Consider the following 18,705-nt stretch of genomic DNA (forward strand, 5'->3'; position numbering starts at 1 on the left):
CATCGACTTCATCATATAATTCAACAACATCATACTAATTCTCATCATTCAAATAAGGAGGAAATACTCCATACTAAGATAGATATCACTTTCAACACCTCACAGTCATTCATACGTCTTTATGTAATCATACAAAGCTATACACAAAAGATTTGCCAAGTATTTGGTCTTAAAGATTATTTTCGACAAAGTTCATCTTTCATTTTACAACTTTAAAAAAATAATTGAGACAAATAAATCAAGACCAAGCAAACACGATCCAATGCCTCAACTATGTATACACCTAGACCACATATGAATGCAGTAGAGTATACATGTGCGTTTCACCGGCTAATTACAACGGAATCATAGAAAAACACAAAGTTCGCCTCTCTTTAACATTTTTCCAATAAATTCCATTTTCAAAGCAAAACAAGTTAAAACTCATTGAAACCAAGCACAACCATTTTTAGAAATCATATAATAAGTATACAATCTTATCCCTACCCTTTTTACTTGAGAAAAATGAGTTTCGGAAAAATCGACGCGTTTGGACATTTTTCAAAAGTTTAGTTCAAATCACAAAATCAAGTCCAATCCAATCCATAAGATGTTCCAGTAGATTAAAGAGTGAAAACAGTAGTTAAACATGTTGAAATAAGCATTTAAGAAAGCTCGGATCGGCCCTCAAATGCCCGAAACAACAAAAACGGGGTTTGCTGTTTTTGGCAATCCTGCAGGGCACGCCATCTGTCACCGTGGCGGGAATTGCACAGAACAGCGACCATGTTCTTGTGTTTTCCCTTACGGGAATTCACTATTTATATTTATAAATAAAAAATAGGGACAAATATTTGTATTTATATATAAAAAATTAGGAAAAAAAATTCGTTGATAAATATAAAAAGTAATGGAAATATATTTTTCACTGATACATAAAAACACTAGACATATAATCATAACTAATAAACAAAAAAAAAATGGAAGGCATATTTTTCATTGCTTCATGAAAAAATATGGACAAATATGAAAAAACACATGACAATTTTTGTTGTTGATGACTATAAAAGTAAAATAAAATAAAGTATTTTTAGAGATTAACAAACATTATGATGGTGTCCATGCTTGACACGGGTTAACACACTGGTTTTGCATTATACTGTATTTTTAAACACTTTTGGGGTTAAATGTGTCGAAATCAATACTCAGGATTCTATAACAGTCGACCTTTATCAATGGATTTAATTGTTTTAAATGTATTAAAATATTTTTTGTCTTTTTCATTTGTCATTCAAAACCTAGACTTTTTCTCTCTTATTAATTATCATGACTCTGAAACAATAGTCAACATCTATCAATGAATTTAATTGTCTTAAATGCATTAGATTGTTTTTTTGTATGTTTAATTTATAATTCAAAAATGAATTTAATTGTCCTTGTTTATAATACTCCATCTGTTTCAAAATGAACGTCAATGCATCATTAGAAGAAATGAAATAACTATTTTACTAAATTAAGTTAAAACAATGTTTTGGAAATAGTGTCCATAATATTAATTGGAGAGTACAATTAGTAAGAAATAATTAGTAGTACATTGAAAACTAAGTGACAGTCATTTCGAAACAATATTTTTTTATAAAAGCGGCATTCATTTTGAAACGAAAGGAGTAATATTTTTTCCTTCCCGAGTTATTTTACAAAACTGAACGTAGACTTTTGTCTCCTTTAAATTTTATGAATTATATAACACTCAACCTCTGTCAATGTATTAATTGTCTTAAATGCTATAACCACGTGTACAACAAAAGTTAAGAAGTGGGTCATATCCTTGAAAGTAACATCTTTTACTTTGTAGTATATATACATGTTCAAGTATTGAATTTCCTTGAAAAAAGTATTACATGTACTTGAAAGTAACATTTAAAATTTCATGGATTTAATTATCTTTCTCGTTCTCAGTTTGTGCATAACATGTTGCAAAGTTGAGGCAAGAAGCAAAATTTTACTAGATGAAACAAATAATTTTACTCTATCATATAGCATCGAGGTATTTTTTTATTACTCATCGTCCGTTTTTAGTTTGATTTATACATGATGTAGTTGATTGTAATTTTGGTTAATGAATTCAGGATTTTGTGGCCGATAAATTTGATTGTGTTGATATCTACAGGCAACCTGCTCTACAACACCCTTTACTGAAAAAGCACAAAATTCAGGTATAATAGTTAAACAATTTATAATATTAATTATCTTACTTTATTGAATTGTGAAAATTAGTTGTTATTTCACGAAAATGAAGAGAATGATATATAATGGTAACTAACATTTAATTTAAGATTTGTAACCTTAAATTTTCATTCAAAATTACCTTATTTGTTTGTAAAGAATTTCAACTTCAACTATAATTCATTTTAATTAATTTTTATTTTATTCCCGCTTCATTGCAACATATGTAGCTTCTCCCAACTTTTGCAAAGAACATTGTGCGAAGTAGACCATCTTATGGTAAAACAGCGGATGATTGTCCATTGGGAAAAGTGCCTATCTACAACAAGAGAAGAAGACATCAAATTATTACTAATTCATCTTCAAAATTACAAATTGAAGATTTTCAAAGGCATTCTAAAAGTAACCCTGGCTATCATGTAAGTGGATATTTTGAATCAATACATTTTACATGGAATATTAAACATTATGTATTTATCAATATTAGGAAAAAAGGACCAACTAAAATGATGCCGCACCAAGACAGAACACAAAACAAGGTCGCATTCAGACGACGGAATCACAAAAAGAAAGATATATTTAAAAACCACTTATTGAAATAAAAGAAGAGAAAAAGTGACACAAAATGGGTGATTATGGATCCAAAAATGGCACAAAACCAACACATATCGGTAGGAATAACAAATCAAGCCAATCCACCTTGCTACTAAACCGTCTAAAATGGGGCAAAACAACTAGCGGTATATGGTTTAAAACCTCATCCCCGCCCCTTTTTATGGTGAGCCAGAGGGTTAGTGTGTTTTTCCGTAAAATCTTTGTTAAAAAATATTAATTAAAAAATTCACAAAAAACTATGTGAAAAGTGTAAAAACAATAATAAAAATAAATACAATTTAATGAAGCTAAAGTATATAATCACCAGACCAACAAAAAAATAAATAAATAAATGATCATTCAAACATCCATAGTTTATCATAAAAAATCTAGAACAAGTCAACAAGACATCTAAATAGCTCTAAAAAAACAGTTGAAATAAAAATGTAATGGGTTCCCTAGATTAAATTAAATGAATTTTCTCTCTCCACTTTGTATTTCAAACATATGAGAAAATTAGAAAATGGCTCGTAATTTATAAAAAAAAAAATGAGTGAAAAGAAGATATTTTTACTATTATTTAAACTGAATGAGCCAAACCGCCCTATCACCACCATATTATTTTAGTGGGGATTTAGTAAGGAAAGTTAACTATTATGTGAGGTGCAAAATTATAATGCCTAAATGTTAGATCAAACGGGTCAATATATAGGGCCTAATCCGTTTTCCCATCCCTACTTTTTTATGGACGAGGAAGAAAGAACTAGGGTTACAAGAGAGAAAGGTTGCTAGGTGTATGTGCAAGATAGGTAGAAAAATATTAAATTTTAGATTTAAGACATAGCGTGAGTGACAAATCACTTTAACATTTTAAAATTGTATAAAATATGAAATATTGTATGTTTTTGTCTTCTCTAGACTGTTGCCCTTGATACAACCCAGAATACAATATTTCATGGAGCATACGTGGGCATAGCTGGGTATGATCTATCAGTTCAAGCAAAGCAATACAGCATGTCTTACATTTGGATTGAAAGTGGATCGGGAACACAACTAAATAGCATAAAAGTTGGAGTTGGGGTTAGTTAATTTTTATTACATTTTCTCGATATTTTCCTCTCATGACACTGCATTCATTTAGAGAGATAATGATAGAAAAAACATAGTCATTCTATTATAATATACTACTCCCATCCTCTTTTTTATGTAAAAGGTTTTTCGATCCTTATATCAAGACAACCAACTACGACTAACTAGTCGATGGACGGTAAGAATATAAATTTAACGCATTTAATAGTATATAAGATCATCTACAGCCATATTAAATAGGAACCCCTATTATAGACCAAATAAATACGGTGCTTGTACATAAGAGTGGTTACGGGAGCACCCCCTCTATCTTCCTTTCTTTATGCCCCCTAAATAAATTGTATTAAAATAAATAATTTTTGTTGAAAGTTCATGATTTAAAGTTATTGGTGGAACTAGTTTTGTCATTTTTCTAAGGTGTTAGGTTGGAGAGATTGGACACTCGTTCAGTATTAATATTAGTAAATGCTAAAATTGATGATGTGTATATATAGGACCAACTTAAACATCACTATGGATGGTCTAATGTGCTGGAAACAAAAAATAAATACATATTGTTATTGTGCTCAAGCTCAATTTGATATAAACATGCAGGCAGATGGTTTTAAACAAACTGGATGTTACAATGATAATTGTCCGGGTTTTGTGCAAGTCAATAGTAACAAAGATTACTCTTTTGGAACTGTCATGTCACCCACTAATTCAATTGGATCAACTGAAAAGTTTGCTTTTTTCCTCAAAATCAAACAGGTAAATTTGTAATTATTGTAAATACATACAAATATATTATACATTATTTTTTTTTTAAAAAAATATTATACATTATTATATATATTTTTGCAAACTATTACATCAAATTTAAAGTGTTTATAAAATTATTTTTGTTTGACAATATTATATTTAAAACTTGTATTAAGTAATTACTTTAATATTTTTTTTAAAAAAAGGATAATTTAAGTAATTGAAAAGAATGATAATTAAATATAGGATCTTAATCATTTATAACTCTTTATGAAGAAATCATTATGAGTGGATGTTTTTGTTTTTTTAATTAGTCTTAATATGATTGATTAATATCTTCTCCTAGTATTACTCTTACCTTTTTAAATATATGTAGGATCGATCTACAGGTCATTGGTGGTTACATTTGGATCATGAATTGTAATATCCTGCTTGTCAGCTAATGGAAATTTCATCTGTTAAATGTATCAGAGGACTAAGATTCATGGAAAGTGATTATGATGAAGAAAGTTAAGTACGACGGAAGATATTTATAAGTAATATCAGTTAAGCATGAGTTATGTATCAGGGTCAGGTAAACACGACTGAGACGAAGGGCATTTAAGTAAACTCGCACAAGGGAGTATATAAGTGGTTTTGGGCCAAAATCTTCATTATCTTCATGACTTTCTCTCTCTAGGTTTTTGGGTAAAGAATTCTCTCCTCCTTCTCTCTAGATATGCGCCCCTCCTTCCCTCTCCAATCCATCCAAGGCTTTCCAAATCATGCAATTAGTAACCAAACAAGAATCATAGAAGCTTCAAGGACAAGAAACAACAAAGAGAAAGGATTGAGCAAGGATTCTTGGCTTAGGGTTTGAACTTAGGAAAGCTTGGAACTTGAGGAATCACAAGGAATATGTTAGGTGAGTTCTTAGATAGAACCCACCATTGGGATTATGTGTTTAATTGCAAGTAAATCATGATTTTAGTTAAGTTTAGAGAAAAATGAATTTTAGTACCCTAGCCTTGATCTAGTCTTGTACATGTTAATATTGCCATGAAAGATGTTTTATAATGTATATATATGTTGCTGGATGTTTTGGTGCATTGCAGGAACCATTAGGATGAGTTTTGGGTTGAAAATTGGAAATTTGGTACCACAGACCCGAAGAGCTACGCTATTAGCGAAATCTACGCTAATAGCAAAATTCACAGGATGAGCCACGCCCCAGCTGAGCTATTAGCGCAGCTTTCTGGACTTGGCCAACTTGCTTTGGCCTGTTGGCCCAGTTCAGGGTCCGTGGTGCATTCTGAAGCTTTTCTTTCAACGTTTTACAACTTTATAACCCCAAAACAACATCAAGGCAATGAACATAACATCAAACGATTCTTGAAATGAAAATCATGGCAATCTTAACATGAATGGCAAGAGTGATTCAAGAGAGATTAGCCGAATTACTCGGGTAGCAAAGAACTAGGCATGGGATGAAAGTATAGCCTTGACATAGCTTGTCAAGAACTAGAATAGTTAGTAAAGAATAGAATGCTAGGCATGAGTAGTATGCTTGATTAGATACGAAGTGATATAGAGTATTCTCTTCGTATAGAACCTAGAGTGCCAAACAACTATGGCAAGACGTGAATTGATCAGACATCTCCTCACATAGCAAGTTAAGCAAGCATATAAGTTTACCTCTAGTTGGATCGTATAGGAATCCGAGGTAAAAGAGATAGCTAGTATAGATTTAATACTCATGCATATATATATATATATATATATATATATATATATATATATATATAGACCAAGACTTTAAAGTTAAAGGTGCCATGTCTCTTGTGTCCACACTAGGTTGGCTCAAGGGGTTTCCAGTAGGTGAAACGGGGTTAGCCGTAAGGAACCCGCATGTCACTTAGTAAGCAAGATGTAGTGGTCGTGTCTCTTATGTCCACACTAGGTTGGTTCAAGGGGTTTCCATTAGGTGAAACGGGGTTAGCCGTAAGGATCCCGCACGTCACTGCAGGAGTGCCGTTGGTTATACCTTAGATAGGTTTCCATCGGATAGATAGGGATTGCGCTCGGGGTTACTCCACTCGGGGCTTTCCGTAAAATGAACTCAGATAATGTTTGATTGTTAAACGCTAACTTCATGAATGAATCTGACTGTGCATATTTATTAGACATATTTATGTTATGTCATAGAGCCTTGTCGTAGATCGTCAAGAATTAGTAGAGCCTTGACGTACATCGTCAAGAATAGTAGAACATAGACGTAGATCGTCAAAACTAGTATGATAGCAAGAAAGGATACGTTGTTAGAAACATCGTATTATGCATTAGAGCAAATAGAGAAAGATATGCCGATGACGATCTTAGGTTTCCCCTAATCGTCCGGTTTAGAATTGTGTCATAAATATAGTATGTTTAGGCCTCGATACGTAGAGCGTATTCTTGGCATTGCGGTTTTAGATTCCCCTCGGCCGCCATGACACGTATAGGTAGTGAAGCCTATAACAAGTGAGATAAGACTCTGACGGCCCTAGTATGCACGACCGTCTAAGTATGCAAGTCCCCACACACGTATAATCAACCGTCAGGTTGTATTTTAGACACGTGGTGACCGTAGGTTTCCCCTGAGGTTGCCTATAGCCTAGGATTTAAGGGAACTCACTGAGACATTATGTCTCATCCCAATCCTTTTTGTTTCAGATAAACAGGTTGGATTAGCAAGTTAGTAGCCGAATGGATGATGCGACAAGTGTTTGTTCGTACCACTGCAGGACGATGTGGATATGCAAGGATGCATTCATTATACTTTAGAAAAGTTGAGTTGTATTATTATGTACAAACACATTTGATTGTATTTATATTCATTCGTAGCTGTATTGTTGTAAATTTTTAATGTATCCAGTACTAAACTAATACACATGCTAGACTTTCTAGATACGTCTAGTATGGGTGTTACATTTGGTATCAGAGCAGGTCGATTCAGATCGTGCCTTGGGTCATTAAGTTACAACAAAGGTAGTGGGACCATTGGGTTCCGGGTAAATGTTCTAGTTGTTGTTGTTAGTTGAGTCTGATCAACTCAATTTAGCATTCGATGATTAGAATGGATGCTTGAGAGCTGAATAGGACCTTGGAGGAGCGAAGTATGTGATGAAGATGCACCGGAAAGTGTGAACTCAGAAGTAAGAACTCGGAATGAGTATTAGTAAGAAGTTGATCGTGCCAGTAGGTGGCCGGTGAACTAAGCAAGTAGAAGTATGAATCCTCCGGGAATGTAAGGCAATGTTGAGAAGGGTTGTTCCGATAGTGTTGGGTAAGTTGTTAGTGACATCTTGTATACCCGTAAGTGAAGAGTACAGAAATACCTTAGCAGGACCGGAAGCTTCAGTAAGGGGTCGTAGTTAGAGCGGAATTGTATTCCGGAAATTAAGCGCAAGGCTACAAGATAGAGAGCAGTCGACGTATGTTGACAGAATTAGTGGACTCTCAGGATTAGTGTTATGTTATTGAAGTTATGGACTTGAATGTTCAAAGTGAACAAGGTTCTAGTGTTCGGGAAGCTACGTTAAGCGGCAACGCAGAGAAGTAAGCTACTCGTAGTAGAAAAGGATTCAGTGAAAGTTTTATGTTATCAGGACTGAGCATTAATTTCCGACGTGCCGAGAATTGTATCGAAATAGCTTGATGTGTGTGCCATGCATATGTTATAGAATATTTTATGATGCTAGGAAAGAATGATGTGCATTAGGTTACTTGAGAAATAAGAATTTTTGTGCAAAGAATGTTTTTTTTTTTTTGAAAATTAAGCTGAAGAAACTCGCCGATATCGAATCTGGGGCAAAGTTTTTGGTTTCCGAAAGCTGTCAGTTTGTCTCCAGGATTTGCAGTGACTCGGGGAGTTGTTTTCACAAACTTTTATGCGACAAAAACCTTTATAACAACAAGTGACAAATGCATATCATATCCTAAAGTTTTTCAAAAAGGAAAAAGGCATGGGCAACCATCAACGAAAATCAATCCGGTTTAAGGTAACTTTGGGAGTTGATGTGTCAAGAGATAAGAATGAGTTTAGACCAAGAGTTTAGAGGCACCAGTATCTAGGATGGAAGTCACAGATGTGAAGGCATGAAGTAAGAAGTTAAATGGTGCAAAGTCATATGAAATCACGAGGATTTTGGATTTCGCAGAGTTAAGAGTACCCCTCGAATCTATGTTTTGCTTGATGAACTTGCGAAGGCTCGTTAGGATGCTAAGTTGTAAAGTTTACATGATTTTAGAAAGACATACGCATATGGGTGATTGAAGTTGACATTTTTTGAAATTCAAAACGAATTTTTGTAGGTACCGGTCTGTTACGACTCGCGTAGTTTGGGCTAAACTTACTAGAACTAAGACTTGATGGCACGTACGTGTTGTCAACTCGTTCTGTGAATTTAGAGTAACGACTGGGACCAAGATTCAGTATATGTTTTTATATAGTTGAAAATCATCAACGCCAATGACCTGTGTGCTAATTTACGAAATTTTCTTAGAGAGAAAAATTAACGAGCAAGCATAGGAAGAATTAAGCAAAACATAGTATGCGAGATACGAAGATACAATGTTAGATGCTTAAGGTTCGAGTGCAAGATGAGTTTACCATGGGAAGTTGTAAGAACGATTCATGGAATAGTAGGTATGTAATAGCAAAGATATGCTCCTTGAGTTAAGTTGCTCGGGAATAAGAGTAAGTATGACATTGATATGTCCAGAGGTAAGTTTCCTTGAGATTCAATCTTACCAGCAAAGAGTAGAGCGAGGTTGCAGAGTAGCACGTAACATAGAAGTATCGAGCACAGTTCAAGCAGATATTAGTGTAATGATAGAAGAAGAATAAAGTTCATTTGTCTCGATGGATCAAAGTAATGGTTGAAGCCAACCGATGAGAATCAGAGTAGCGCAACGGAAAGTTAATCAGTAAAGTTGTTAACAGTAGCCATGGAACATGGAAATTGATAGTAAGAATCTTCGTGAAGGAAGTTCAGGATAGAAATACAGCTTTAGTGAGAAGTATTATGAAACGAGCAGGGAGTTCTCGTTATGTTAAGTAAGTATAGATGCTTATGCAGCCAGTATTGATTAAGGTAAAAGTTTAAAGAAAGTATCTTCACTCAAGTAAGATGAGAAAGACTAGAGTTACACAGATGAATTAATCGGGTTGCCTATTTGGTGATGTTGAATGCGCAGAAGAGTTGTTGGTCAGTCAGAAAGAATTTGTGATGTGATAAAAGAATACGATTCATGAGATATGCACGAAGAAGCACATATCATTTTATACCATACTTGTTAGGTGATAACGGTACTTTCTAGAATGGTGTCAAGCCATGATTTTATAATTTTTAGAGTAAGATTGGTATTGAGGAACTTGGGAACGATGTTTATTTTAAAAACATGAAATTTTGCATTGTTAAAACTGATGAGATACGTCGAAAGCGAGTAAGCTCACTTAAGACGTACAGACTTCAGGACCAACTCGCTAGAGGCAAGTGTGAAGGAGAGTCGTAAAACCTTTTTCAGATATAGAGACTCGTCCTGTGGTTCTGCAGTACTAGTATAGACTCAGTTTTAAAATGATATTTTTCTAGTCATGCATCTATTCGTTCCAAGAACCTATGTACCAGAGTTTAGAAATTTTAGAAACAAAATGCTAGAATGAGTATCGTTATTAACTAACAAGAAACCGTATTAGAATGTGTGCAAACTATAGCAGATAAGGTTTTATGAGGAAACGACGATGTTCATGTGATACTAATGTCCTACGGGATGCACAGATTTGTGCTTAGAATGTCCAATGCAAGTGTAAATGGACTTGGTAGAAAGTTTTAAGAGCGTGCAAACCTCAAGATTGGTTAATAGATTTTCAGGTGAATCGGTGTATATGGTTTCGCTTCTTCATACCAAGTCGGACAAGTTACCCCTAGATTCGGGTCCAAGGAGACTGTGAGATATAGAAAGGTTTCTTAAGACTCCGAAAAGAGATAATAGATTTGTTGAATCACCAAGATGAGTAACAAAGTAAGAGGCAAAAGTCGCAAGGTGCGGCAAGAAAGATTATGTATGCGTGATAAGATGTATGCATGATAAGATGTGATAGATACAAGTAAGCACTGCAGGGCAAACCTGGATATCAGTAGAACTCCAGTTTAAAGGCAAATCCTGAGTGATTCAGATAGAGAAAAGTTACTTAGATGCAGAGTTCATGCTAAGCAGAGAAGGAATAGATCCGAGACAAGCAATCCTCATATAACAAAACTTAGTTTTAATCACTATGTTCTCAGACAGTTCTGTGATTTTGATAAAGATAGTAAGATTGAAGAGACCATATTCAATCATATCCAGAATAAGAAAGAGGAAGAATTACATGTATTGATAAGGAAAGTATGCTTCGAAACTCTTCGGAGTGAGTTTGATTAGATATTGTATAACAAAAACCAAAGGAGGCAGATTATAGTTGCGATGATTGTAGATGATTTCTAAATTTCGAGGACGAAATTTTTTTAAGGGGGTAGAGTGTAATATCCTGCTTGTCAGCTAATGGAAATTTCATCTGTTAAATGTATCAGAGGACTAAGATTCATGGAAAGTAATTATGATGAAGAAAGTTAAGTACGACGGAAGATATTTATAAGTAATATCAGTTAAGCATGAGTTATGTATCAGGGTCAGGTAAACACGACTGAGACGAAGGGCATTTAAGTAAACTCGCACAAGGGAGTATATAAGTGGTTTTGGGCCAAAATCTTCATTATCTTCATGACTTTCTCTCTCTAGGTTTTTGGGTAAAGAATTCTCTCCTCCTTCTCTCTAGATATGCGCCCCTCCTTCCCTCTCCAATCCATCCAAGGCTTTCCAAATCATGCAATTAGTAACCAAACAAGAATCATAGATGCTTCAAGGACAAGAAACAACAAAGAGAAAGGATTGAGCAAGGATTCTTGGCTTAGGGTTTGAACTTAGGAAAGCTTGGAACTTGAGGAATCACAAGGAATATGTTAGGTGAGTTCATAGATAGAACCCACCATTGGGATTATGTGTATAATTGCAAGTAAATCATGATTTTAGTTAAGTTTAGAGAAAAATGAATTTTAGTACCCTAGCCTTGATCTAGTCTTGTACATGTTAATATTGCCATGAAAGATGTTTTATAATGTATATATATGTTGCTGGATGTTTTGGTGCATTGCAGGAACCATTAGGATGAGTTTTGGGTTGAAAATTGGAAATTTGGTACCACAGACCCGAAGAGCTACGCTATTAGCGAAATCTACGCTAATAGCGAAATTCACAGGATGAGCCACGCCCCAGCTGAGCTATTAGCGCAGCTTTCTGGACTTGGCCAACTTGCTTTGGCCTGTTGGCCCAGTTCAGGGTCCGTGGTGCATTCTGAAGCTTTTCTTTCAACGTTTTACAACTTTATAACCCCAAAACAACATCAAGGCAATGCACATAACATCAAACGATTCTTGAAATGAAAATCATGGCAATCTTAACATGAATGGCAAGAGTGATTCAAGAGAGATTAGCCGAATTACTCGGGTAGCAAAGAACTAGGCATGGGATGAAAGTAGAGCCTTGACATAGCTTGTCAAGAACTAGAATAGTTAGTAAAGAATAGAATGCTAGGCATGAGTAGTATGCTTGATTAGATACGAAGTGATATAGAGTATTCTCTTCGTATAGAACCTAGAGTGCCAAACAACTATGGCAAGACGTGAATTGATCAGAGATCTCTTCACATAGCAAGTTAAGCAAGCATATAAGTTTACCTCTAGTTGGATCGTATAGGAATCCGAGGTAAAAGAGATAGCTAGTATAGATTTAATACTCATGCATATATATATATATATATATATATATATATATATATATAGACCAAGACTTTAAAGTTAAAGGTGCCATGTCTCTTGTGTCCACACTAGGTTGGCTCAAGGGGTTTCCAGTAGGTGAAACGGGGTTAGCCGTAAGGAACCCGCATGTCACTTAGTAAGCAAGATGTAGTGGTCGTGTCTCTTGTGTCCACACTAGGTTGGTTCAAGGGGTTTCCATTAGGTGAAACGGGGTTAGCCGTAAGGATCCCGCACGTCACTGCAGGAGTGCCGTTGGTTATACCTTAGATAGGTTTCCATCGGATAGATAGGGATTGCGCTCGGGGTTACTCCACTCGGGGCTTTCCGTAAAATGAACTCAGATAATGTTTGATTGTTAAACGCTAACTTCATGAATGAATCTGACTGTGCATATTTATTAGACATATTTATGTTATGTCATAGAGCCTTGTCGTAGATCATCAAGAATTAGTAGAGCCTTGACGTACATCGTCAAGAATAGTAGAACATAGACGTAGATCGTCAAAACTAGTATGATAGCAAGAAAGGATACGTTGTTAGAAACATCGTATTATGCATTAGAGCAAATAGAGAAAGATATGCCGATGACGATCTTAGGTTTCCCCTAATCGTCCAGTTTAGAATTGTGTCATGAATATAGTATGTTTAGGCCTCGATACGTAGAGCGTATTCTTGGCATTGCGGATTTAGATTCCCCTCGACCGCCATGACACGTATAGGTAGTGAAGCCTATAACAAGTGAGATAAGACTCTGACGGCCCTAGTATGCACGACCGTCTAAGTATGCAAGTCCCCACACACGTATAATCAACCGTCAGGTTGTATTTTAGACACGTGGTGACCGTAGGTTTCCCCTGAGGTTGCCTATAGCCTAGGATTTAAGGGAACTCACTGAGACATTATGTCTCATCCCAATCCTTTTTGTTTCAGATAAACAGGTTGGATTAGCAAGTTAGTAGCCGAATGGATGATGCGACAAGTGTTTGTTCGTACCGCTGCAGAACGATGTGGATATGCAAGGATGCATTCATTATACTTTAGAAAAGTTGAGTTGTATTATTATGTACGAACACATTTGATTTTATTTATATTCATTCGTAGCTGTATTGTTGTAAATTTTTAATGTATCCAGTACTAAACTAATACACATGCTAGACTTTCTAGATACGTCTAGTATGGGTGTTACATGAATCAATACAAGTTGGATATTGGCCGAAAGAGTTATTCAATCACTTAAGTATGGGAGCATCAAAGATTCGATTTGGAGGTCAAACTTATGCTCCACCTAATACGGACAGTCCCCCAATGGGTAGTGGAAGATTGCCTAAAGAAAGTTTTGAAAACTCGGGTTTTATGGGAACACTTAAGATTATTGATTCACAATATAATGAAGTTGAAGTAAAACCTGAAAACATGAAGCCATATAGAGATACTAATTCGGATTGTTATGACTTGATATACAATGGTTTTGAAGGACGTCTTTATAGGCAAGCTTTTCTTGATGGTGGGCCAGGTGGACGAAATTGTGGTATATGATTGTATTGACAACTATATTTAATAAAACTATGATTCGTCCTTGATATATATTGTTATACCCTTGGCCCAAAACAACATAATTAACATAAAATTTGTTGAAAAGTAAAACTTTATGCTTATAACTAACAAAACCACATTTCACAAAGGTATACAAAATCATAAAATTTGACAAATTTTCTTTTCTTGAAAACTGATTGATTTAAGTTAGTTTTTTTAATCGATTATTGATTGTTAAATTTAGCAACTGTATTAAATCTTCGTCAAGTAATAAAATTTTTAAGTTCATCTCCACGAAGATTATGAAATTGCAAACTAAGTACTACACTTTTTTTTGTTGATAAAGCTAGAAATGGATTAAAAGAAACCAGAAGTTGACTGAAACTCTTCCAACAATTAGTCCATAGAAACCCTAGTAAAAGGTAACCCTAAAGAATCCCTAACAAGAAAGGTTGAAATAAAAGATGGAGGGTGCTCCCACCATTGAGAGGAGCAAGGGACAAGAGCTTGACCATTCCTGGCCAAAGTATCAACCACCATGTTCCCCTCTCTAAGTACATGAGTGAAAATACATCTAATTTTCCTACAAAAGTGCATACAATTGTGCCATCTTGTATTCATCCTCCAAGGAACACCTTCTTGCTTGCTGAAAGCTTTCACAACACTAAGTTTCAATGGCAAACAAGCTCCAAATTCAGCTTCTAAAGAAGATTCAATGTCAATATTCTGAGCCAAAGCTCCTATAAAGAAAGATGGAGAAGCTCTAAAGACAACACCATTGGAACCACAAAGAGGATTGCCAAATGATGAGCCATCACAATTAAATTTAGTGTAACTAGCTGGAGGAAATATCCAAGAGACATCCCGGATGGAGAGATCTTTCTAGCCTTCATAGGTATGCCAAAGAGTCTAGCAACCTTAAAGTCTTGCATGCCAGTATACCCCTTAACAATATCAAGAACAAAGATGCATTAGAATGTACTTAGGAATAATGTAAATATATTTATGCATTTTATTTTCTTGTCATTTATACTTTTGAGACCTTAGAATGTATCTAGGAATTATGTAAATACATATAAATGAGAATATGCACCGACACCCACACATTTATTTATTCCGCTTCATGTCAAGACCTAAACCAAGACCAAAATCAATAAGGGACAAATTAGGGATTAATCAAGGACAGTTAAGGACCTTAAAATCAAACAAGTAGTAATTTTACTTTGTAATTTCATCCGCGCTTTATTTTATTACGCTATGCCTAGACTTGTATATTTTATTTAGCTCACTTTTAGTTAGAAATAATCAAATTTCCAAAAACATTCAAATATGCGAAAACTTTAAAATATTTTCTTAACAAACCTTGGACTTTAACCCAAGTGATTCTTCTTTTTTTTTTTTTTCCTCAATTAAATTTTAATATGTCTTAACCATACTTAGACTTGGTTTCTTTTCAAATTAAAATCAATCAATCTCATATTTTATTCTTATATGCCTTCTTGGCCTCTTATCCTCTTAAAACTTTTTTTTCAAACTTTAAAATCAACTTAACCAATTACTCGGTTTTTTTAACCCGAACTACATGATTTTGATCCCTCATGGGTATGTAGGCAAAAGACTATGTCTTTCCAAATAAATAAAAAAATAACAAAAATATGCTCATTTCTCTATTTCTCTTACACTTAGATTTCTTTAGGCATTTATTTACAAACAAGCAATAACTTAGCACAAGATAATTAAAAACAAGAGGTTCCTATGGAATACCATAGACGTTTAGGGTGCCAACACCTTCCCTTAACGTAACCAACCCCTGAACCTTTAATCTCTAATTGGGGTATTCTTTCTTTTCCCCGTTTCCTTCGAATAAAATAAAAGATTGGTGACTCTTTCAGCTGGGGCTTTGGCACTCCTTGTGCTGAAATCTCCAGGTTTTCATTAATTTAATCCATTTTAGCTTCTTCAAAAAAAGATCGGTGGTGAGTCAAAATTGAGATTCAAGACTAATCTAATAGCTTGATATCCAAAAATCATCGGAACAATGCCAATGCCTCAAAACCAAAATCCTAGGCCTATCGTAGAATACATAGATAAACCTAATAATGGGATTCCAGCAAACCCATTACAACAACATGTGGTCGAACCACAAGTACCAAGGGTACAAGAAAGAGTCCCAATTTTCGTTCAAAGGAACCAAGACGTTGATCATATATTTAGGCGAGCCCAACACAATAACTTGGAAAGACAAAATAATATAGCTAACATAGTTGAAACACTTTTGACCCAAAATGGTTTTAATATGGTTTTACAGAGGCCTGAGTATGTGTCGGCATTGTCTGAATATGTCTTAATGGAAGAGTTACATAGGGGATGGAAAGTCCCTAAATCCACCAAATTTGGTGGAGAAACTAACGAATCCATTGTAGAACATATCACTCGTTATTTAACAGAGGCAAGTGATATAACAAATAATGAGAATCTGAGACTGAAGTATTTTCCAAGTTCTTTAACAAAAAATGCATTCACTCGGTTTACAACATTACCTCCATGTTCCACTTTCACTTGGAGTCAATTAGAAAAGGCTTTCCATGAACAATTTTACATGGGCCAATCTAAGATTAGTCTTAAAGAATTGGCCAGTGTTCGACGCAAAATGTGAGAGCCTGTAGATGATTATTTGAATAGGTTCAGACTCCTCAAGGCTAGATGCTTTACCCAAGTGCCTGAACAAGAATTGGTCGAGATGGCTGTTGGTGGCCTAGACTATTTCATTCGAAAGAAACTAGATAGACAATATCTAAGAGATATGGCACAATTAGCTGATAAACTCTGACGAGTCGAAAGACTTAAAGCTGAAAAAGCAAGGACTAGTACGTTCGGTAAAAAAGAAAAGGTTTCATATGTCGACACTAACGACAACGACCAAGACTTCGACTTTGAATGGAGTACTGTTGAAGAAAGCGAAATTAACGTCGTTGAATTAAAATCAGGACCTCCCTATACATGCGAAGTATTAAATCCATCTGAAGGCAAAAATTATGAGGAACATGAAAGTGATAAATATGCATCTAAAACATATACATTCGATGTTACCAAATGCGATGAAATCTTCGATCTTTTAGTTTCTGAAGGAATAATGGTTGTGCCTAAAGGCCTGAAAATGCCTCCACTAGAACAAAGGAAAAAGAGAGGATTTTGTTAATTGCATGGTTTTTTAGGCGATAACACATCTTGTTGTGTAATTTTCAGGGGCTCAGTGCCACCCTTCTCTACAAGCATCATATTTATTTGCTCCATAATTGGGTGCTTATTTAGTATGGTGCTAAATAGATGAAGTACTCACCATTGTGGATAATCTTAGAGATAAAAGAGCACTCAAAAATATATTTACCTATCTCGAAAGATACTAACAGAGCTTGAAACTCTGAATCTCGAAATTCAAAGTTTGTCCTTCTACTGCTAGATTAAACCCTTAAGTTGGAAAATTGCTGTGAACTTGAAAATGGATTTTTATTTCAAATTAATCATGAAAAATGTAATATCCCTTATACTTAAACCATCTCTAATCTTGATTTTTTTTTTTACTAAAAGAATGTGTTGGTTTAATCATTCATGCTAATTGGGATTGCTCGGTCAAACATATTGTCCGAAAGTTGTTGCTAATTTTATGTTTTTTTTAAGGAGTTAAAAAAATGACACCACATAATGAACCAAAATCTAAGTGTGTTTGTTTCAAGGTAAGAAATTACATTCCTTGAAATGATATTTCTAAGAATAGCATTCCAACTCATGTGTTTGTTAAAAAAAACTCATGTGTTTGTTAAAAATTTAAATTTCCTGGAAATGTTTTAGATTCTCATGGGAATGTTATGGCAAGTTGAGTTCTATTCTCATGGGAATGTTAGATTCTCATCCTTTAAGCATGAGAATAACAATAGAAGAAATTATGTACAAATAACATTCCTCAAAATATAACATTCCTGGGAACAAATTTTCAAAACTTGAAACAAACATGGGAATGTTGCATTTCCAATGTCACATTCCCGGAAGTCATATTACAAACCTTGAAACAAACACACCCTAAGTCATCAGGTATATTGGTCATCTCACTTATATGTTGTTTAACATCTGCTTTTGCATCCAATGTGGAACTTTAACTCACATTTGATACATTAACATCTCTCCCTTAACTGTGAGACTCTTTGCGACCCTGATATAGAGACATAACAATATAATGTTAGACGGATGCACGACATGCTAAAAAAGGTAGGTTGATGGTGGTTTCATGCAAATGGTTTTTTTTTCCCTTTCTTACATGAGAAACAAAGGATTAAGCAAATGAAATCCAATAACGAAGAAAACAGTCCATCATAATGTAACAACTTTCGCGGGAACTGAGTTGCATAATCACATTAGACTAAGAGCAACTACTCAAGCGAGATTAACATCACATCTTCATTCAAATCCTAAAGGCATTGGATTTATGGATCATCTGACTTATATGTTTGTCACTATATTCTCTTGCATCCAATCTGAAAGTTTAACTCATATAAGACATATTAACATCTTTCCCATTAAGTGTGAGACTCTTCCCTTCTGTGATTTGGTAACAAAGCCAGATAAAATGTAATATCCCGCCTGTCAGCATCGGTATATTACTCGTGATCGT

The 18,705-nt window shown here is 34.7% G+C and overlaps 2 protein-coding genes across 2 annotated transcripts; both read left to right on the forward strand.

The window, feature by feature from the left end:
• Positions 1-1,881: 1,881 nt before the first annotated feature.
• Positions 1,882-14,084, forward strand: LOC146946333 (protein neprosin-like). The gene is made up of 8 exons (XM_085748890.1): positions 1,882-2,026; positions 2,109-2,195; positions 2,436-2,624; positions 3,718-3,879; positions 4,013-4,066; positions 4,483-4,638; positions 5,006-5,031; positions 13,685-14,084. The coding sequence occupies exons 1-8, from the start codon at positions 1,910-1,912 to the stop codon at positions 14,040-14,042; spliced, it is 1,149 nt and encodes a 382-aa protein (XP_085605016.1). The 5' UTR covers positions 1,882-1,909; the 3' UTR covers positions 14,043-14,084.
• A 1,993-nt stretch (positions 14,085-16,077) lies between these two features.
• Positions 16,078-16,695, forward strand: LOC146946334 (uncharacterized). Its single transcript, XM_085748197.1, has one exon. It carries the CDS (start codon positions 16,078-16,080, stop codon positions 16,693-16,695), a length of 618 nt encoding a protein of 205 aa, XP_085604323.1.
• The last annotated feature ends 2,010 nt before the right edge of the window (positions 16,696-18,705 follow it).

Source organism: Medicago sativa, chromosome 2 (genome assembly GCF_051527215.1).
Source record: "Medicago sativa cultivar Bolivia chromosome 2, Bolivia_mono, whole genome shotgun sequence".
Classification (NCBI taxonomy): Eukaryota; Viridiplantae; Streptophyta; class Magnoliopsida; order Fabales; family Fabaceae; genus Medicago; species Medicago sativa.